General features: G+C 44.5%; 1 protein-coding gene across 4 annotated transcripts in view; it reads right to left on the reverse strand.

Annotated features, from left to right (window-relative positions):
• scn1lab (sodium channel, voltage-gated, type I like, alpha b) overlaps nt 1–21,377 on the reverse strand; it is a 46,407-nt gene extending 25,030 nt beyond the window's left edge. For 2 of the 4 annotated variants that reach the window (XM_036982843.2, XM_090240316.1), the window contains exons 1-9: nt 20,933–21,377; nt 14,504–14,820; nt 12,561–12,679; nt 12,118–12,207; nt 11,383–11,511; nt 9,824–9,915; nt 6,324–6,605; nt 1,769–1,832; nt 724–865 (exon numbers count right to left, since the gene is read on the reverse strand). In XM_036982843.2, coding sequence (XP_036838738.2) covers nt 724–865; nt 1,769–1,832; nt 6,324–6,605; nt 9,824–9,915; nt 11,383–11,511; nt 12,118–12,207; nt 12,561–12,679; nt 14,504–14,767 — 1,182 coding nt within the window. In that variant the 5' untranslated portion in view covers nt 14,768–14,820; nt 20,933–21,377. Of the gene's footprint in view, nt 1–723; nt 866–1,768; nt 1,833–6,323; nt 6,606–9,823; nt 9,916–10,106; nt 10,199–11,382; nt 11,512–12,117; nt 12,208–12,560; nt 12,680–14,503; nt 14,821–20,932 lie in introns of all 4 variants that reach the window. The other 2 variants (XM_090240315.1, XM_090240317.1) reach the window with 1 other exon arrangement.
• Between the last annotated feature and the right edge of the window lie 1,570 nt (nt 21,378–22,947).

A 22,947-nucleotide genomic window follows, 5' to 3' on the forward strand; every position in this document is an offset into this window, starting at 1 on the left:
ATAGAGGGAGGGGAGGAAGAGAAGGATAGAGGGAGAGAAGGATAGAGGGAGGGGAGGAAGAGAAGGATAGAGGGAGAGAAGGATAGAGGGAGAGAAGGATAGAGGGAGAGAAGGATAGAGGGAGAGAAGGATAGAGGGAGAGAAGGATAGAGGGAGAGAAGGATAGAGGGAGTGGAGGGAGAGAAGGATAGAGGGAGAGAAGGATAGAGGGAGAGAAGGATAGAGGGAGGGGAGGAAGAGAAGGATAGAGGGAGGGGAGGGAGAGAAGGATAGAGGGAGGGGAGGGAGAGAAGGATAGAGGGAGGGGAGGGAGAGAAGGATAGAGGGAGGGGAGGGAGAGAAGGATAGAGGGAGGGGAGGGAGAGAAGGATAGAGGGAGAGAAGGATAGAGGGAGGGGAGGGAGAGAAGGATAGAGGGAGGGGAGGGAGAGAAGGATAGAGGGAGGGGAGGGAGAGAAGGATAGAGGGAGGGGAGGGAGAGAAGGATAGAGGGAGGGGAGGGAGAGAAGGATAGAGGGAGGGGAGGAAGAGAAGGATAGAGGGAGGGGAGGGAGAGAAGGATAGAGGGAGGGGAGGGAGATAGAGAATTGTTTTCATTATGTGCATTTTATTTTCTTTACCAGTATTCCTGGTAAATGATTAAAGCACTAAAAGGGGATCAAGTATATCAGATCAGCAAACAGTGAGCGGACATTTTGTTTCTAACCAATAGCTTTGGCCCACCTGTTGGTAGAGGTTTTCCCAGAAGTCCTGTGTCATGAGTCTGAACAGGGACAGGAAGGCCCAGCCAAACGAGTCGAAGCTTGTGTAGTCGTAGTCTGGGTTCCTGCCCGCCTTAATGCACGTGAATCCCTCTGGGCAGAGCCTGTGGTGAAGACCCCCATTCACAACAGGTCAGCAACCATGTGGTGGTCACTAAACCACAACCACAAGCCACTTGTACAGTACAGAGCGATACAGTGGATACTTACGGTGTCCACTGAGCAGCATTGGTTTTCATTAGATTGACTTAACTGCACTTACACTGAGTGTGATTTCATTTTCTAGGATCAGCCTGACTACATTAACACTATCCACTGTAAGTAGCACCTGTTTTTATAGCACCTGTTTTTATACTTGACAGCATCAAATGAATCAATTCTGCTGAAATAGTATAGTCCTCTTCACTCTCTTTTATTCGCGCCATGTTCTCTATTCTAGTTAGCATGTCGTCAATGCCTAAGTGTTAAGGAAACGAGTGAGTGCGCTTACATGCACACTAATAACTCGATATTAAACTGATTAAGGCAGAAGGCCGAGTAAACACCTTACTCTGCTGATCTTAACCGGCGTCAGGTCAAAGTCAATCAAAGCACCTGGTTTTCCGAGCAGTCTTTCTAATTATTAGGCCATGTAAACAACCTCATTGGCGTTCCAGCTGTGAGTCTGGTCTTTGTATGTACCAGCACGTACATACTGAAAGTATGCATCTTACAAATGTTTTTCACAAACAAACTTCATGTGTCCAAAATCAGAATCAAATAGTCTTTGCAAAAACAACATGTTGTAAAAGCGTTTATCTGCTGATTTTCCAATGTGTCCGTTTAAACATGATTATTAGGTAAATCGCTCAGAGCACGTTAAAGGTTTTAATCAAACTATTATATTCCTCTGTCAAGAAACATATTTATTGTGGCATGTAATCGTGCTCAGTAACTCCGTATGCGTGTTGAGGCTGGGTTGGTGAATGTCATTGGCTATGTAAATAAAGGATGCTGTCAAGTCTCACCCGGCTCCACTGCCATTCCCACAGAGGAGGGCGTCCCTGCGGTTGAGGAGGTAATAGTAATTACCTACAAGGAGGAACAGAGAGAGGAACAATCAGTCAATATGTTGAGGAGCGCTCGAGGAAAGTAGGGAGGCAGGCAGGGAGGAAAGAGAGGAGGGAGGCAGGCAGGGAGGAAAGAGAGGAGGGAGGCAGGGAGGGAGGAAATAGAGGAGGGAGGCAGGGAGGGAGGAGAGAGAGGAGGGAGGCAGGGAGGGAGGAAAGAGAGGAGGGAGGCAGGGAGGGAGGAGAGAGAGGAGGGAGGCAGGGAGGAGAGAGAGGAGGGAGGCAGGCAGGGAGGGAGGAGAGAGAGGAGGGAGGCAGGGAGGGAGGAGAGAGAGGAGGGAGGCAGGGAGGAGAGAGAGGAGGGAGGCAGGGAGGAGAGAGAGGAGGGAGGCAGGGAGGGAGGAGAGAGAGGAGGGAGGCAGGGAGGAGAGAGAGGAGGGAGGCAGGCAGGGAGGGAGGAGAGAGAGGAGGGAGGCAGGGAGGAGAGAGAGGAGGGAGGCAGGCAGGGAGGAGAGAGTGGAGGGAGGCAGGCAGGGAGGAAAGAGAGGAGGGAGGCAGGCAAGGAGGAAAGAGAGGAGGGTGGCTTGAAACTGGATTAGAAGGTTTGAAATTGAGCAAATAATGTTAATGGGTTTTCAAACAGTACAATATTCTGATTAACGAATTAAGCAAACAATCTGCTGTGGCTCAGCTTTGAGTGAAGTAAACAAAATCACTTGATTATATTAATTGTTATTATCATTATATATGACAAAAGGGGGATGCAACTCAACATTTGAATGGTGTCCGTAATATTCACTGAACAAATATATAAACGCAACATGTCCTATGTTTCATGAGCTGAAATAAAATATCCCAGAAATGTTCCATATGCACAAAAACCTTATTTCTCTAAAATTTTGTGCACACATTTATTACATCCCTGTTAGTGAGTATTTCTCCTTTGCCAAGATAATCCATCCACCTGACAGGTGTGACATATCAAGAAGCTGATTAAACAGCATGATCAATACACAGGTGCACCTTGTGCTGGGGACAATAAAAGGCCACTCTAAAATGTGCACTTGTGTCACACAACGCCACAGATGTATCAAGTTTTGAGGGAGTGTGCAATTGGCATGCTGACTACAGGAATGTCTATCAGAGCTGTTGCCAGAGAATTTAATGTTAATTTCTCTACCATAAGCCGCCTTCAACGTCATTTTAGAGAATTTGGCAGTATGCCCAACCGGCCTCACAACCGCAGACCCCGTGTAAACTTCTTCACCTGCGGGATCGTCTGAGACCAGCCTCTCAGACAGCTGATGAAACTGAGGAGTATTTCTGTCCGTAATAAAACCTTTTTGTGGGGAAAAACTCATTGTGATTGGTTGGGCCTGGCTCCCAAGTGGGTGGGCCTACGGCCCTCCCATGGCTGCGCCCCTGCCCAATCATGTGGAATCCATAGATTAGGGCCTAATTCAGTAAAATTGTAGAAATTGTCACGTTGCTTTTAATATTGAGTTGCAACCCCCTTTTGTCCTCAGAACAGCCTCAACTTGTCGGGGCAGGGACTCGACAAGTTCAACGGCACTTACATATGTTGTCTTTCCCATTAACCGTCTGAATAGCACACATACACAAGCTATGTCTCAAATGTCTCAAGGCTTAAACATGTCTCCTCCCCTTCATCTAAACTGATTGATGTGACATGAATAAGGGCTTTAGCTTTCACCTGGATTCACCTAGTCAGTCTATGACATGGAAAGAGCAGATATCCTTCATGTTTTATACACTCAATGTGTGTGTGTTTATACAGTTGAAGTCGGAAGTTTACATACACTAAGTTGACTTTGCCTTTAAACAGCTTGGAAAATTCCAGAAAATCATGTCATGGCTTTAGAGGCTTATGATAGACTAATTTACATCATTAGCCTATCATCCTTGGAAGAAATTTCCAAATGCCTTAAGGAACCACGTTCATCTGTACAAACAATAGTACACAAGTATAAACACCATGGGACCACGCAGCCGTCATACCGCTCAGGAAGGAGACGTGTTCTGTCTCCTAGAAATGAACGTACTTCGGTGCGAAAAGAGCAAATCAATCTCAGAACAACAGCAAAGGACCTTGTGAAGATGCTGGAGGAAACATGTACAAGTGTATATATCCACAGTAAAACGAGTCCTATATTGACATAACCTGAAAGGCCACTCAGCAAGGAAGAAGCCACTGCTCCGAAACTGCCATAAAAAAGCCAGACTACGGTTTACAACTGCACATGGGGACAAAGATCGTACTTTTTGGAGAAATGTCCTCTGGTCTGATGAAACAAAAATAGAACTGTTTGGCCATAATGACCATTGTTATGGTTGGAGGAAAAAGGGGTAGGCTTGCAAGCCGAAGAACACCATCCCAACCATGAAGCACGGGGGTGGCAGCATTATGTTGTGGTGGTGCTTTGCTGCAGGAGGGACTGGTGCACTTCACAAAATAGATGGCCTCATGAGGAAGGCAAATTATGTGGATATATTGAAGCAACATCTCAAGACATCAGTCAGGAAGTTAAAGATTGGTTGCAAATGGGTCTTCCAAATGGACAATGACCCCATGCATGCTTCCAAAGTTGTGGCAAAATGGCTTAAGGACAACAAAGTCAATGTATTGAAGTGGCCATCACAAAGCCCTGACCTCAATCCTATAGACGATTTGTGGGCAGAACTGAAAAAGCGTGTGTGAGCAAGCAGACCTACAAAACTGACTCAGTTACACCAGCTCTGTCAGGAGGAATGGGCCAAAATTCACCCAACTTATTGTGGGAAGCTTGTGGAAGGCTACCCTGTCACGCCCTGATCTTTGTTTTCTTTAATATTTTGGTTAGGTCAGGGTGTGACAAGGGTGGTTGGTTTAGTTTTTGTATTGTCTAGGTGTTTTTGTCCTGTCTAGGGTTTTAGTATATCTATGTTTTTTTTTGTATGTCTAGATATATGTAGGTCTATGGTAGCCTGAATTGGTTCCCAATCAGATGCAGCTGTTTATCGTTGTCTCTGATTGGGGATCCTATTTAGGTTGCCATTTTCCAGTTTGGTTTTGTGGGTTATTGTCTATGTAGTTGCATGTCAGCACTGGTGTTCATAGCGGCACGTTTGTTTAGTGTTCTTCGTTTAAATAAAGAAGAATGTATTCATCTCACGCTGCGCCTTGGTCTCCTCGTTACGACGAACGTGACACACCCGAAACATTTGACCCAAGTTAAACCAGTTAAAGGCAATGCTTTCAAATACTAATAGAGTGTAAACTTCTGACCCACTGGGAATGTGATGAAAGAAATTAAAGCTGAAATAAATCACCCTCTCCACTATTATTCTGACATTTCACATTCTTAAAATAAAGTGGTGACCCTAACTGACCTAAGACAGGGAATTTTTACTAGGATTACATGTCAGGAATTGTTAAAAACTGAGTTTAAATGTATTTGGCTAAGGTGTATGTAAACTTCTGACTTCAACTGTATATTTATATATCGTGCAGAGGTAATAACTCCAATAATATCTCATCATGACCATGACTGGAACACTATGGGGACCGAGGAGGACCACTTCATACCCACTACTGTGGGTGAATGATAGATTGTTGTCAATAGATAATTCACAAAAACAAAGGACGAAAGGAGTAAACATTAAATTATACAAGGATATCAATTAATCAAACCAATGTATCCCCTGAGACTGGAGGTCAATGAGACATATACTGTCTGTTTGGCAGTGTACCAACAGTGTAGGAGAGTTTGACCTGTGACCCTCTGGCCTTGATTACTAAAAACTGCTGGCTGCAGAGAGATGGAGAGGCTTACTGGAACTCTCACCCAGCTAACTGCTACACCTCCCTCCCAGACCTCTGTGACTCACATCCTCCATTACTCTCTCCATCTTTCCATCTCTCACTCAAATAGATTTATTTGCATGACATTGCATCAGTTCCATCGTCATTTCCCCCTGTTTTCTCTATCTTCTCTCTCCTACTCTCGCTCTCTCTCTTTGTAAATCCATTTCCTCTTTATCTTAGACCCTTTTCACTCTACCCTTTCTCTCTTCTTCATGTATCTCCTCCTCTGTTTCCACCTTGTCCCCTCTCTCCCCATGACATCAGTGTCATGTGTTGCTGCTCTGGTCTGTGTGCCCACCTGCCTGCCCGTCTGCCGCACCCAACCAGCGGCCAGTGACAGCCTCCTCTCTCTCTCTTTCTCTCATAATGTGCCTGTTTTCTCACACACAGACAGGGTGTAGGAGGGGATGGGGGGTGGAGGGGGTTGTTGTGGGCGATTATCCACCACATTTGCCACAATTCCCCACCAATCACTGTCACTCTTTATCACGCTGCTTCACAGAAAGTGGGCAGGGCATGGGCTGTCTGGTTTTATTTCACGGAATAGGAAGTCTGTCTGAGTAGTGTGACTCAGATACTGTCTAGAGGTAGAGAACTTGACCCTCATTACCCCAGTGCCCCTGCAGACAAAACAAGCACTTAGCTTACTCTCATCGTTGATGTACTCAGTCCAGTTTACGGAGCGAGTGACGTTGAAATCAGTGCCATTGAAATCCGTTCCATTTATGTTTGGAGTTCCCAGAGTTCTGTTCAGGTGGTTGTCGGGGATCGTGTCATTGACGAGGTTGCGGATACACTTCTGCCTCAGGTTTCCCATGAAGAGCTGCAGGCCAATCAGGGCGAAGACGCTGAGACAGAAAACGGTGAGGATCATGACGTCGGAGAGCTTCTTGACCGACTGGATCAGAGCACCCACGATGGTCTTTAGTCCTGCAAGGGAGGGACGACGCACAGTCCTGGTTAACAGCTCCAACTGGTTAATAGAACATATACATAATACAGTATAGAAATATAGTATAGAAATGCTAAGGTATATAGGAATGCTTCAGCCCCCAATGATAGCTAGCAAGCAGCATAGGAGATCCATATGTCCAGTTTCTGTATGGCATTCATACAGGAGCCAGTTGAGGTATAGGCTGATCCTTTTTTCTCATGGATCTCTCCAGAGATGGTGTTGTTGGTGTTTACCCAGTTCATAACACACTTAGATTAACCCCTAGCAAACTGTCTACACAGAAAGTCTGTTTGTTGATAATCAAATTCTCTTTCTGAATAGACTCATATCACTACAGATATCGTATCATATTCATATCATTACTTAGTGATCTGAACAGCAATGTAATAATGACGTAATGGACAAATTGCGATCATTCATTTTGATAGGGACCAAGTGTGTTGGGGTTTTAGTGATGCTAAGCAGATGCTAAGCTACAGGACTGTTTTTCTAGCACAGATTGGAATATGTTCTGGGATTCTTCCGATGGCATTGAGGAGTACACCACATCAGTCACTGGCTTCATCAATAAGTGCATCGATTATGTCGTTCCCTCAGTGACCGTACGTACATACCCCAACCAGAAGCCATGTATTACAGGCAACATCCGCACTGAGCTAAAGGCTACAGCTGCCGCTTACAAGAAGTGGGACTCTAACCCGGAAGCTTATAAGAAATCCCGCTATGCCCTCCAAAGAAACCATCAAACAAGCAAAGTGTCAATACAGGACTAAGATCTAATCATGATACTCTGGCTACGACGCTCGTCGGATGTGGCAGGGCTTGCAAACTATTACAGACTACAAAGGGAAGCCCAGCCGAGAGCTGTCCAGTGACACGAGCCTACCAGACAAGCTAAATTACTTCTATGCTCGCTTCGAGGCAAGTAACACTGAAACATGCATGAGCGCATCAGCTGTTCCGGACGACTCTGTGATCACGCTCTCCGCAACCGATGTAAGACCTTTAATCAGGTCAACAATCACAAGGCCGCAGGGCCAGACGGATTACCAGGATGTGTACTCCGAGCATGCTCTGATCAACTGGCAAGTGTCTTCACTGTCATTTTCAAACTCTCCCTATCCAAAGTCTGTAATAACGACATGTTTCAAGCAGACCACCACAGTCCCTGTGCCCAAGAACACTAAGGTAACTTGCCTAAATGACTACCGACCCGTAGCACTCATGTCTGTAGCCATGAAGTGCTTTGAAAGGCTGGTCATGGCTCACATCAACACCATTATCCCAGAAACCCCAGACCCACTCCAATTTGCATACCACCCCAACCACCCTTTCACACCTGGACAAAAGGAACACCTATGTGAGAATGCTATTCATTGACTACAGCTCAGCGTTTAACACCATAGTGCCCTAGAAGCTCATCTCTAAGCTAAGGACCCTGGGACTAAACACCTCCCTCTGCAACTGGATCCTGGACTTCCTGACAGGCCGTCCCCAGGTGGTAAGGGTAGGTAACAACACATCCGCCACGCTGATCCTCAACACAATGGCCCCTCAGGGGTGGGTGCTCAGTCCCCTCCTGTACTCTCTGTTCACTCATGACTGCACGGCCAGGCATGACTCCAACACCATCAATAAGTTTGCAGATGACACAACAGTGGTAGGCCTGATTGCTGACAATGACGAGACAGCCTATTGGGAAGAGGTCAGAGACCTGGCCGTGTGGTGCCAGGACAACAACCTCTCCCTCAACATGATCAAGACAAAGGAGTTGATTGTGGACTACAGGAAAAGGAGGGCCGAGCACAAACACATCACCAACAAACTAACAAGGTCAAAGCACACCAAGACAGTTGTGAAGAGGGCACGACAAAACCTATTCCCCCTTGATACACTGAAAAAATTTGGCATGGGTTCTCAGATCTTCAAAAGGTTCTACAGCTGCACCATCAAGAGCATCGTGATGGGTTGCATCACTGCCTGGTACGGCAACTGCTCGGCCTCCGACTGCAAGGCACTACAGAGGGTAGTGCACATGGCCCAGTACATCACTGGGGCCAAGCTTCCTGCCATCCAGGACCTCTATACCAGGCAGTATCAGAGGAAGGACCTAAAAATTGTCAAATACTCCAGCCACCCTAGTCATAGACTGTTCTCTCTGCTACAGCACGGCAAGCGGTACCAGAGTGCCAAGTCTAGGTCCAAGAGGCTTCTAAACAGCTTCTACCCTCAAGTCATAAGACTCCTAAACATCTAGTCAAATGGCTACCCAGAATATTTGCATTGCCCCCCCCCCCCCTCTTTTACACTGCTGCTACTCTCTGTTATTTTCTATGCATAGTCACTTTAATAACTCTGCCCATATGTATATTACCTCAATTACCTCGACTAACCGGTGCCCCGCACATTGACTCTGTACCGGAACCCCCTGTATATAGCATCGCTATTGTTATTTTTCTGCTGCTCTTTAATTATTTGGTATTTTTCTTAAAACTGCATTGTTGGTTAGGGTCTTGTAAGTAAGCATTTCACTGTAAGGTCTACCTGTTGTATTCGGCACATGTGACAAATAAAATTCGATTTGATTCGATTTGATTTGAAAGCGGGCTGATGTAGGTTGAGCTTAGCGACCCCCACTAATCAGGTGGTCAATGATGTGATTGGTTGGTCCATGAAACCGAGAGATGACAACTTTGTGAGAGTGTGTGTCATGGCAATGCCTAGCATCACTCTAGTACAACCCTATTCAACAACCACCATACACAGTGAACAAGACATACATGCAACTTAGAACAAGGACAGAGGGGGAACCCTAGACACAAATGCTCACCACACAAATTGGAATTTTTGCAATGTCTCATGCATAAAAAAGCAAACAAATCATAAATATCCTACCTAATTTCCCCAAAGGGCAAGATAGCAAAGAAAGAGAATTACAGGAAGAAAGTGAAAGTAATGTCATGTGTCTAAAAGCATGGAATCTTTTCCATCTCGATGGAGTGGGCCCAGATTCCTGCTTTTACTGGCCTGTGGAAAGGCAGCGTGACAGAGGCAACAACGCTACGCTAAGCTAACGTGAGATGAGCAGTTACTGTATCTCGGATGGAGCGAATTAGCCATTAGCCGTTAGCTTATAGCCTTGTTGCTAGCATTTAAGCATTTAACCTTTAACCTCTGACCTGGGCTCTCTCACCTGGGATGACTGATATAGTTTTGAGCGCTCGGAGAACCCTGAAGGTTCTGAGGGCCGAGACATTACCCAGGTCCACAAACTCTGTCACATATCTGTAAGGGAAGGCAGCAGGGGGAGGTTTGGGGGAGGGAGGAGGAGCGAGGGAAGGAAGGGGGAAGTCACACAAACGGACAGGACAGACACCATGACAACACAAGGGGTTGGGGGGGGGGGGGGGGTCGACAAACATCACAAACAAAAGACATCTTGGCTGACGGGTGAGAGAGCAGACACAGGTTCTTACCTGGGATTACCGAGATAGTTTTCAAAGCTCGCAATACTCTGAAAGTGCGCAGAGCTGAAACATTGCCTAGGTTTACAAACTCTGTTACATACCTGCAGGATTAAATGCACAGTTAAAAATCTGCATTGTACACTGACATACTTGCAAATGCACACACACACACACACGTACAGACGCAGGTACACACATACGCGCACATGAATACACCAAGTACACACTTTCACAGTAGAATTCATTCGATCAAATGCACTACACCATAAACATAGGAGTACATTAGATATCATACATACGTTTCGAGAAAGATCATTTGAAAAATACAATTTTATTGAGTAAATGTAGTTAATGGATTCTTTTCATTTTGAAGAGAGATTAAAATGTAATGAATTGATGGCCCTTTGTTAAAGTAACAATAGAAACGTAACAAACTAAGGTTGCGCCATTAGATTAGGGGTGGGGTCGCGAGAACAAAATAAACAGGGTCCCCAGAAATTCTGGCAAAAAAAAATGGGGTCCCCGCTGAAAAAGTTGGAATGCCACCGGTCTAGAGCGTTGAGTGTGGTGACACTGCTCTAACCTCTGTGTCCTGACAGACCTGACAGACCTCTGTGTCCTGACAGACCTCTGTGTCCACACTTTAAAACCAGTCCTTCCAGTTACATGGCAGAAGTAGAATATACACTGACTGTACAAACATTAAGGACACCTGCTCTCTCCATGACATAGATTGAACAGGTGATTCCAGGTGAAAAGTTAGGATCCCTTATTGATGTCACTTGTTAAATCCACTTCAGTCAGTGTAGATGAAGGGGAGGAGACAGGTTAGAGAAAGATGTTTAAGCTTCGAGACAATTGAGACATGGATTGGGTATGTGTGCCATTCAGACGGTGAATGGGCGAGCCAAAATAAGTGCCTTTGAACGGGGTATGGTAGTAGGTGCCAGGCACACCGGTTTGTGTCAAGAACTGCAATGTTGCTGGGTTTTCCACGCTCAACATGGGCCAGCATTTTGAGCGTGGGTGGGGGTGGGGGTGGGGGGGGGAGCAACTGAAGGTGTTCCTCATGTTTGGTATAGTCAGTGTATATTGATATTTGGATTAGTGACATGAGTTGCAGTTTTGTAGTGAAGTGTTATATTAATGATATTTATTTTAATCTACGCTGGTTAGGAGGAATACAGACAGTTCTAGGTAATAATGCATCAATGCCTCATAATATCCTATTCTATTGACCCTAGCTGGAAATATAAGTCATACAGACATCTGTGGTATTACTTACGCCATGGAGATTACCATGAAGTCCAACCAGTTCCATGGATCCCTGAGGAAGGTGAACTTCCCCACACAGAACCCCCTCGCCAAGATTTTAATGAGAGACTCGAATGTGTAAATCCCTGTGAACGTGTACCTGATCAAACCAAGAGAGAAAGGCATCATGATGGTTGCTATGGAAGTCAACAACAACAGCCCTATTCAATCAAAACCTTATGCCTGTTTTCCGGGGCTGGACCAAAACAACACTATTTGTCCTGTGCCAGTGTCGGCTCTGTTCCAATTTTGATACCAAGATAACAATTGTAAGTGTTACGCTAGTGTGGATATCAGTGGAGGCTGCTGAGGGGAGGACGGCTCATGATAATGGCTGGAGCGGAGCGAATGGAATGGCATCAAACACATTGAAACTATGTGTTTGATGTATTTGATACCATTCCACCTATTCCTCCAGTCATTACCACCAGCCGTCCTCCCCAAATAAGGTGCCGCCAACCTCCTGTGGTGGATACTGGAGCATAGCCAATGTTTGAATTGTCATGCTAATTCGTTTCTTTTGGTTTCTCACAGTAAAACTTCCTGAGATTACTTGAGCCCAAACGCAAATACGCATTCTCACACTGGAAACAGGATTGTATCTTTGTCTTACCAAGGAAGCTATAAAAACTGGTGTCAATTGAATAGGGTAACAGCCAATAATAAATAACCGACAGGAATTAAATCTAGAATATAAGTTACTTACTCAACATTCTTGGCCCAGTCCGGGGGGTTGCTCAGAGTCATAAAAGCACAGTTGGTCAAAATGGTGAACATGATTAACATGCTGAACAACGTACAGAGACACAAGTCAAGGAAAGAACCCAACACGTTCAGAGACACATGTAAAGCAATGTGACATCAAGGCTAACTAATAAGGAGGACTAAGCCCAGAGTGTTCCGTGACCATAGGCATTTACCAGGAAAACTCTATGCCCTATACAGCCTAGAAATATCGACCCAGAGTTTTTTCTTGGTCAGGTCACATGGTCACAAACCACTCAGGGAACCCTCTACCATAACATATTTTCAAAGCCAACATACAATTTAGTCACATTTCTCTCACATACACCTGTACATGCTCCATATGACACCAAACTTGGCCATAATTATTTCAATCCAAGCCTTGATATAGATGTGAAAGGATATGAGTGTACTAAAACTGCAATTGCTATTCTCCGTAGAGGATTGAAGGGGCTTAGGATGTAACAGGCAGGAGTGGCGTTGAAACGGAATATTGCCTTGTCGCGATTCAACACTATAAATGTCTGAAAGAGAGAGTGAAAGAGAGAAATACAGAGAGAGAGAGAGAGAGAGAGAGAGACAGAGTGAAAGAGAGAGAGACAGAGAGAGAGAGACAGAGAGAGAGAGTGAAAGAGAAAGAGAGACAGAGAGAGGCAAAGAGAGACAGAGAGAGAGAGTGAAAGAGAGAGAGACAGAGAGAGGCAGAGAGAGACAGAGAGAGGGACAGAGAGACAGAGACAGAGAGAGAGTGAAAGAGAGAGAGAGTGAAAGAGAGAGAGACAGAGAGAGGCAAAGATAGACAGAGAGAGAGTGAAAGAGAGAGAGTGAAAGAGAGAGAGACAGAGAGAGGCAAAGAGAGACAGAGTGAAAGAGAGAGAGACAGAGAGAGAGAGAGACAGAGAGAGAGAGTGAAAGAGAGAGAGACAGAGAGAGAGTGAAAGAGAGAGAGACAGAGAGACAGAGAGAGAGAGTGAAAGAGAGAGAGAGAGAAAGAGTGAGAGAGAGAGAGAGAGAGAGAGAGAGAGAGAGAGAGAGAAAGAGTGTGAGAGAGAGAGAGAGAGAGATAGGGAAAGAGTGAGAGAGAGAGAGTGAAAGAGAGAGAGTGAGAGATAAAGAGAGAGAGAAAGAGTGAGAGAGAGGCAGAGAGAGAGAGAGAGAGAGAGAGAGAGAGAAAGAGTGAGAGAGAGGGAGAGAGAGAAAGAGAGAGAGACATGACATGAGATAATAAGTAGAACATCTCGACTGACTATGGAACTAAGACTACAAGAAGTGACTGTGAGTGTGAAACACACCCATCCCAGCTGTGTACACCACCACAGCACCAAGGCAAGGCCAGGACATTGTCCACCGCTGTTGATGGTGTACTGAGGCTGTCCTGTGGTCCTGTTACTGTTGGTGTTGATCCTTCTGTCTGGCACGCTCAAACCCCAGAGAACAGGAGAGCAGTCAGACAGTCCCCCTCTCTCTCTCTCTCTCTCTCAGATGGACTCATGAGGCGTGTGTGTGTATGTACCCGTGCAAGTGTGACTTTCTATGTGTTTGTATGTGTACACACTTTTGTAGGGTGTGAGGGGTGAGTGCGTTTACCCATGCAAGTGTAATGCATGTATGTGTGTATTTGTGTTTCTCACTAAGTGTGTTTGTGTGTTTCTGTCTATGTGGGTGTGTGTGTGTCTGATCATGGCAGTGTGAAAGTGTTAGGTAGGCTCTGTAAACAACCACCCTACAGAAGGGGCTTCTACAGTACACTGTGTCTGGATGACTACATCAAAAACTCAGCTGGGGCCACAGTTCAGCTCAGTTCCTGTCAACTGTGTGTTGGCTGCTAGTTACCCTTGGCACCATCTGAGGAGGACCCTAGAGTGTGGCTGCTAGTTAGCCGTGGCACCATCTGAGGAGGACCCTGGAGTGTGATGGTATGAACTGAGTGCTCAGAAACAGTGCCTCAAATGTAATTTGGTCTGTTTTTGTTATTATTTGAAGATGCATCACTGATTGCACCAGTTAATACATAAATTACACAACATGGCACATGAAGGCAGCATGAGGACACAACACCATGTTGCCGCTTTGGAGCACGGTATGCTAGCTTTGCTTCAAATTCAGAACATTCTGTGAACTCCTATGTGTCATTATTGGCCAGCAGGGGATAATGTGATTGCCAATGAGTCTTGCAATGTCTTGTGAATGTACCATAATAATTTGGGATTGAAAAATAGACCAAACCTTAAAGGTTGTGGGTGGGGTTTAGCCTGAGTACCATATGACATGAAATAGTAGTTGGCTAGACAGCACAAAGAGATCTGGAACTTAGGCTAGGTGTGGGTGTGTCCAGACTCCAGACATACCTTCTGATTGGAGTAGAAGGGGTCCAGGTCCTCCAGAGGGGTGGAGACAAAGCCTTGGGGGACGTCACCGTAGATGAAGGGGAGGGACTTCCCTGCCTCCAGGTCGCTGTTGGGCTTGGGCCCGTTGTCATCGCTGTCGCTACAGCGGTCAACGCGGGGTCTCCCGGTCTCCTCCTCGGCGACGCGCCTTTCGATGGCGGCAAGCGAGTCGGGACAGAAGTGGCAGAAGCTGTCAGGTCCGGGCGGTACAAGCAGCTGTGCCATCTTGTCATGGTGCTCCTTCACAGGAACGCTTGGGGCTCCGCCAGGGCAGGGGGCTGGGGAGAGTGGGAGGGAGGGAGATCAGGAAGGCACAGCTACAACATTTAGCCTATAGCACATGGTGTGCATGACAAGTGGCCAGGGATACACCCAGTACTCTACTGTATGTTTAGACAGATTACTCCCCCCTCCCCCTAAGACGAATGTCAAATACGTATTGGGAGGACACAACTGAAACAGCATGAATGGCAATATATTCTTAATTTCCCATGATGTCTACTGTATTTTACTGTACTGTAGCACCATGTTCAGATATAACAGTACGTCCTCATGCACAGAGACCTGGTTTCAGCCCTTTTGTTTATATGAAACAATACACACTCTTTTTCTGCTGAGAAGGGAAGCGGTCACCAAGTTAAAACAGAGATATAGGTGACCACAGAGTGTCACGCCCTGGCCATAGAGAGGCTTTTTATTCTCTATTTTGGTTAGGCCAGAGTGTGACTAGGGTGGGCGTTCTATGTTCTTTTTTTCTATGTTTTTGTATTTCTTTGTTTTTGGCCGGGTGGTTCTCAATCCGGGACAGCTGTCTGTCGTTGTCTCTGATTGAGAACCATACTTAGGCAGCCTGTTTTCCCACTATGGGTTGTGGGTAGTTATTTTCTGTTTAGTGTGTGTTGCACCTGACGGAGCTGTGTCGGTTGTGCCTTTTGTTACTTTGTTATCTAGTGTTCAGTTATATTTAATAAAATGCAGAACACGTACCACGCTGCACCTTGGTCCTCGCCTTCTTCCAACAACGACACTCGTTACACAGAGATTATTTTAAGATTCTTAAATGTAATTCTACGTCGGTGACCTTCAATATGTCCCCAGGGTTGTCACTGCCACTGTGGTTCTTTTAAAAACAGCCAACTGCTGTGGATAGATCACTCTCATTGTGGATACATCTGTGATGGAAATAACCACTCATTTTCTCTCTCACCATGGCCAAATTCTCCATCAACATCAATCAACGCCCACACACACCTTCCGCTCCCCTGTTTCTCTTTCTCTCCCTCTCTCCAAAGGCCTACCCTGTTTCCTCCAGAGGCCAATGGAGAGATACAAACAAGCACTCCCTTAAAACCCAAGTGGGCAATTAGAACAAAGCCTGTACCTTGAAGACAACACATATTCAGAGGCCAGTGAGGGCAGTGGGGGCCTCCCTGTCTGGGAGCAGGAACCAGGGAATACGACTGTGTTCCCCCACCGGCTCCTCTCTCATCACATCTTTAACACTTTGATCCTCGTCACAGAATGGCACTACTGACAAAGCCTTCATTGTCAGTCTTTACCATGTAATATTTCTGAAACAATGAAGGAGCTGCAGTTGTGTCACCTAGCAACCCTAATATTGTCTGACTTTTGAGAAATGGCAACCCTATATTGTCTGACTACTGACAAATGGCACATACAAAACAGTGACACAGCACCCAGCATACACTTCCACAGGGCTCCTAGGCCAGCCGAGGAGGGATCTCATTTGCATTCATCAGGTTAGCACCATTTGGTTTCTGATTGCCGTTTGAGCAACTGACACCAAAGTAGTAGCTGTTTTCAGAGTTGATTAGTGTTTCTACAGACTATAAGTCTCAGAGTTTCAGAGCTGGTCATGGGTGCACCTCAGGGCGCTCAAGGTCCTAAACGATATCTTAACCGCCATCGATATGAAACATTACTGTGCAGCCGTATTCATTGACCTGGCCAAGGCTTTCGACTCTGTCAATCACCACATCCTCATCGGCAGACTCGACAGTCTTAGTTTCTCAAATGATTGCCTCGCCTGGTTCACCAACTACTTCTCTGATAGAGTTCAGTGTGTCAAATCGGAGGGTCTGCTGTCCGGACCTCTGGTAGTCTCTATGGGGGTGCCAAAGGGTTCAATTCTTGGACCGACTCTCTTCTCTGTATACATCAATGAGGTCGCTCTTGCTGCTGGTGAGTCTCTGATCCACCTCTACGCAGACGACACCATTCTGTATACTTCTGGCCCTTCTTTGGACACTGTGTTAACAACCCTCCAGGCAAGCTTCAATGCCATACAACTCTCCTTCCGTGGCCTCCAATTGCTCTTAAATACAAGTAAAACTAAATGCATGCTCTTCAACCGATCGATACCTGCACCTACCCGCCTGTCCAACATCACTACTCTGGACGGCTCTGACTTAGAATACGTGGACAACTACAAATACTTAGGTGTCTGGTTAGACTGTAAACTCTCCTTCCAGACCCATATCAAATATCTCCAATCCAAAGTTAAATCTAGAATTGGCTTCCTATTTCGCAACAAAGCATCCTTCACTCATGCTGCCAAACATAACCTTGTAAAACTGACCATCCTACCAATCCTCGACTTTGGCAATGTCATTTACAAAATAGCCTCCAATACCCTACTCAACAAATTGGATGCAGTCTATCACAGTGCAATCCGTTTTGTCACCAAAGCCCCATATACTACCCACCATTGCGACCTGTACGCTCTCGTTGGCTGGCCCTCGCTTCATACTCGTCGCCAAACCCACTGGCTCCATGTCATCTACAAGACCCTGCTAGGTAAAGTCCCCCCTTATCTCAGCTCGCTGGTCACCATAGCATCTCCCACCTGTAGCACACGCTCTAGCAGGTATATCTCTCTAGTCACCCCCAAAACCAATTCTTTCTTTGGCCGCCTCTCCTTCCAGTTCTCTGCTGCCAATGACTGGAACGAACTACAAAAATCTCTGAAACTGGAAACACTTATCTCCCTCACTAGCTTTAAGCACCAACTGTCAGAGCAGCTCACAGATTACTGCACCTGTACATAGCCCACCTACAATTTAGCCCAAACAACTACCTCTTTCCCTACTGTATTTAATTTATTTATTTATTTTGCTCCTTTGCACCCCATTATTTGTATTTCTACTTTGCACATTCTTCCATTGCAAATCTACCATTCCAGTGTTTTACTTGCTATATTGTATTTACTTTGCCACCATGGCCTTTTTTTGCCTTTACCTCCCTTATCTCACCTCATTTGCTCAGATCGTATATAGACTTGTTTATACTGTACTATTGACTGTATGTCTGTTTTACTCCATGTGTAACTCTGTGTCGTTGTATGTGTCGAACTGCTTTGCTTTATCTTGGCCAGGTCGCAATTGTAAATGAGAACTTGTTCTCAACTTGCCTGCCTGGTTAAATAAAGGTGAAATAAAAAAATAAATAAATAAGTAGCAATTCAACTAACCATTTACTGACCCTAACCCTTATCCTAACCCTAAACTGAACTGTTACCCTTATCCTACCACTAACCCTTACCCTATAACTCATGTTCTAAACCTAACCGTAACCTTAGCAACCAGTTGCTTATCAACAGATAGTTTGTTGATAGTATGACCCCTGTTTGAGCATCTACAGATGGACCATCTAAATAAAGTGTGCCAGAAAACACCTATGTTCTAATTCATGACATGGAATAGGCGTAGAAATGGGGAATTACAGTGACCTTATACAGTTGAAGTCGGAAGTTTACATACACCTTAGCAAAATACATTTAAACTCAGTTTTTCACAATTCCTGACATTTAATCCAAGTAAAAATTCCCTGTCTTAGGTCAGTTAGGATCACCACTTTATTTTAAGAATGTGAATTGTCAGAATAATAGTAGAGAGAATTATTTATTTAAGCTTTTATTTCTTTCATCACATTCCCAGTGGGTCAGAAGTTTACGTACACTCAATTAGTATTTGGTAGCGTTGCCTTTAAATGGCTTAACTTGAGTCAAATGTTTCGGGTAGCCTTCCACAAGTTTCCCACAATAATTTGGGTGAATTTTGGCCCATTCCTCCTGACAGAGCTGGTGTAACTGAGTCAGGTTTGTAGGCCTCCTTGCCCAGAACACACACTTTTTCAGTTCTGCCCACACATTTTCTATAGGATTGAGGTCAGGGCTTTGTGATGGCCACTCCAATACCTTGACTTTGTTGTCCTTAAGCCATTTGACAGCAACAATGGAAGTATGCTTGGGGTCAATGTCCATTTGGAAGACCCAGTTGCGACCAAGCTTTAACTTCCTGACTGATGTCTTGAGATGTTGCTTCAATAAATCCACAGAATTTTCCAGCCTTATAATGCCATCTATTTTGTGAAGTGCACCAGTCCCTCCTGCAGCAAAGCACCCCCACACCCAACAACATGATGCTGCCACCCCCGTGCTTCACGGTTGGGATGGTGCTCTTCGGCTTGCAAGCCTCCCCCTTTCTCCTCCAAACATAACGATGGTCATTATGGCCAAACAGTTCTGTTTTTGTTTCATCAGACCAGAGGACATTTCCCCATAAAGTACGATCTTTGTCCCCATGTGCAGTTGCAAACCGTAGTCTGGCTTTTTTATGGCGGTTTTGGAGCAGTGGCCTCTTCCTTACTTTTGTACCCATTTCCTCCAGCATCTTCACAAGGTCCTTTACTGTTGTTCTGGGATTGATTTGCACTTTTCGCACCAAAGTACGTTCATCTCTAAGAGACAGAACGCGTCTCCTTCCTGAGCGGTATGACGACTGCGTGGTCCCATGGTGTTTATACTTGCGTACTCTTGTTTGTTCAGATGAATGTGGTATCTTCAGGCATTTGGAAATTGCTCCCAAGGATGAACCAGACCTGTGGAGGACTAACAAAAAAATTCTTTCTGTCTTTGCTGATTTCTTTTGATTTTCCCATGATGTCAAGCAAAGAGGCACTGAGTTTGAAGGTAGGCCTTGAAATACAGCCACAGGTACACCTCCAATTGACTCAAATGATGTCAATTGGCCTATCAGAAGCTTCTAAAGCCATGACATCATTTTCTGGAATTTCCAAGCTGTTTAAAGGCACAGTCAACTTAGTGTATGTAAACTTCTGACACACTGGAATTGTGATACAGTGAATTATATGTGAAATAATCTGCCTGTAAACAATTGTTGGAAATATTACTTGTGTCATGCACAAAGTAGATGTCCTAACCGACTTGCCAAAACTATGGTTTGTTAACAAAACATTTGTGGAGTGCAACCTAAGTGTATGTAAACTTCTGAATTCAACTGTATATCCTATGGTTCTTTGTACTTTAGCCGATATCTGTGTCACTGTGTCCTAGCTAGCTTTTCCCATAGGGAACTTCATAAATACATCTGCTTGTGTTCTAATGACAGCTTGGGGATCCACTGCTCTGATGTGTGAGTTAGTCGACAGCACCTCATCTAAGAGCCCTATGAGAGGTTTGCTAGACCCTATGCTAGTACCCACGCCCACAACTAAACCAGTCTCTGGCGGCTTGTTTTGCCTGGAGTCAAACAACACCGCAGACACTGATTATTTCTATACTCTAACGATGAATTCAATGGTATCTCCAGTTCTAGCATGCATCGGTAGCTATACATTCTGGTACGTTAGGGTTTTGAATGGACATTACATTTCCAAAGACATTTAAAATCAAAAGGTAGTCCTGGGTGGACGGCATTTATCCAAAGAATGTTTCTAATGTCGACCTCCACATTTAAAAAGGTTGTTTTAATATGATGATGTCTGTCTGTGATAGGGATAAAGAAGCTTCGGGAATATCATACTCAGCAGGTGATCGATATCACAGCTGGAATTTGTCAGATCTGTTCACAGACACACGAATCCCTCGAGACTTTATGTAGGCTGTTATCAACAAAAGTATGTACTCAAGACATATATTAAATCAATACATACTGCTATTATATCAATACATTAAATGTGACATATGAGTAATAGTAACCGTTCATATTAGTACGTATTGCTGCGTTGCCTAATTTTCTCTGAACCCGTCTGCTGTCCATGGTGCTGAAATGTGAAACAACAGGGAAAACACCCATTTGTGGCTCATACGCCCAACGGCAGACAGAAACCAAATGGTAAACTACTAACAGAGACACAGGTAACCCACAACATACAGCAGTTTTGTCATCATGAAACGCATAGCCAAACACATGAAGGTGTGAAACAAGTTAGGAATCGATTGATGGCTAATACATCCGTCTAGACAAGTTCAGTGGTTTGCTTTTAAATGCATGTATGTAGTCTTATCACGAACAATAAGCACAGGCTACAGGTATAATCTGAAAGAGAAGGTGAGGCTAGTTGCCATACCTTAATTGTCGTGGATTCAAAACGAGCAGGGGAGGCGGCAGCTGTCGCCATATTGACGTATCCGTGTATTTCCTCGAATTTACCGCTTCTCATGTGTAACATCTCCGCCCTGCCACCACCATCTGACACGCACATAAGTCTCCAAAAACCGAGGCACTCAGATCATAGTTGGAAAGAGCGAGGAACATTTAAGAAACAACAGTGGCCATCTCTCTCAATCACCCGAAAACAGTGACGTGAGTGACAAAATCTGTTCCCAAGCGCGCGTCACCGTGAACCACCCAACTGAATGGGTGTGAATGGATCTCTCAACAGTGCCTGGGCGTTCCCTTACCCATACCAGTTGTTTATTCCTTGTAATGGATCCACTATAGACCCTGTTAGCTGAAATATGGATAAACGTTTGTATTTTTCCACTACATTCTCTATGTAGCAGTGTTTCATCTATAGCCATGAGAATATCGTATGTCCATGACACTGGAGTCATCTATCCTAAGTAAAAGCCTAAGAAGCAGTTTTGCCATCTATTTTTACATTATCGAGACATGACCGCAAATGACTCAAGCTATTTGTACAATATCGATGGGAAATATTATCGTGATCAACGTTTGCTCAATGCGTTCGTGTGTTTGAGTAACACACATTTAGAGACAACAACATCCCTACCAATTTTGATAAATGCATTGCTAGAAGTGTATATGTCAATTTAAGGCAAATCTGTTAAACAATAGGCTTCTTGTCATTGATATGTATTACAACAAATTAAATGATCTAATTGCGACACCCACGTATAACAAAGTTAGGCCATTATTTGGAGATTATAAGAAAGAAGCATAGGAAGGTAGCCTAAATAATAATTGATTGTCATTTCACTCGGTTTCCCCAATGGGAACACCTCGCGCTCCCCCTGTGCGCAAACGCCATGTCTATGTCTATGGGCACAAGCACTGTTCATGACAAATCAACATCTTGAACCCCATTGAAAACCTGTGGTTTGAGTTGAAGAGGTCAGTCCATTAGAGCAGACGAAAGATATCAAGTATCTGGAAAGACTATGTCTGAAGGAATTGTCTAAGATCCATCCCAACGTGTTCTCCAATCTCATAAAACATTTTACAAAAAGGCTGTGTTATTATCCTTGCAAGGGGAGGGTGCTAGAGTATTGAAAGCAGGAGTGTTAGTCTTTTTCGCTCATCTTTTTCAAGGGTGCCAATAATTATGGATCTCGCTTATTGCCAATGATATCTCTCGATGTCTGAAAGGGGGCGCTGTTTTAAAGCCACCGCACAGTAATTTTGGTACTCCCCTCCATTGTAAAAAAAAATAAAAAATGCATTGTTTAATGTCTACACTCGTTTTTGACGAGTCTGTTCGACAGACACCTTAATGCATACTTTTATACTATATTAAGTTAACGTAACATGATTTTATTTCATGTATATAAAACATATTTCTTAAGAAAAACACATTTGAGAGTGCTAATGATACTTTGCCCACTACAAAAAAAACATATACTTAAATACATGCAATTTTCAAATTTTATTGACATACTGTTGTATTCCTTTCATTCCTATGGAGGACTGCTCCTTCTGGGGAGTGCCAATATGGCGGCCGATGGCTTCAAAGCCTCTCATTGGCCATTACATAGCATCAACAATCCAGGTTATCATTGGTTATTGTCTTGTAATGTTTGTGTGAATGTTTTATGAAATCCAATAATACAAATCTATAAAAAAAATATATATTTGTAAGTCTGAGATAGACTCTATTAAATAGACCACTCTCCTACTTCTCAGCCAGTGATGCCAATTTAGCAATTTTGTTGCTAGAGTTAGCAACTTTTTTTCAAACAGCACCTAGCAACACATTTAGGTACGTTTAAAAATGTATTTAGAACTTTTAGCAACTTTTGAAAAGTGGCTCAAACGCTAAAATGCACGCATTTTCCCTATAAATTACACAACAACTTTTTTTCTCTGTCACACACTCAGTCACAACACACGTGCCTGGCTGCA

Source organism: Oncorhynchus mykiss, chromosome 7 (genome assembly GCF_057628025.1).
Source record: "Oncorhynchus mykiss isolate SJ-2025 chromosome 7, ASM5762802v1, whole genome shotgun sequence".
Classification (NCBI taxonomy): domain Eukaryota; kingdom Metazoa; phylum Chordata; class Actinopteri; order Salmoniformes; family Salmonidae; genus Oncorhynchus; species Oncorhynchus mykiss.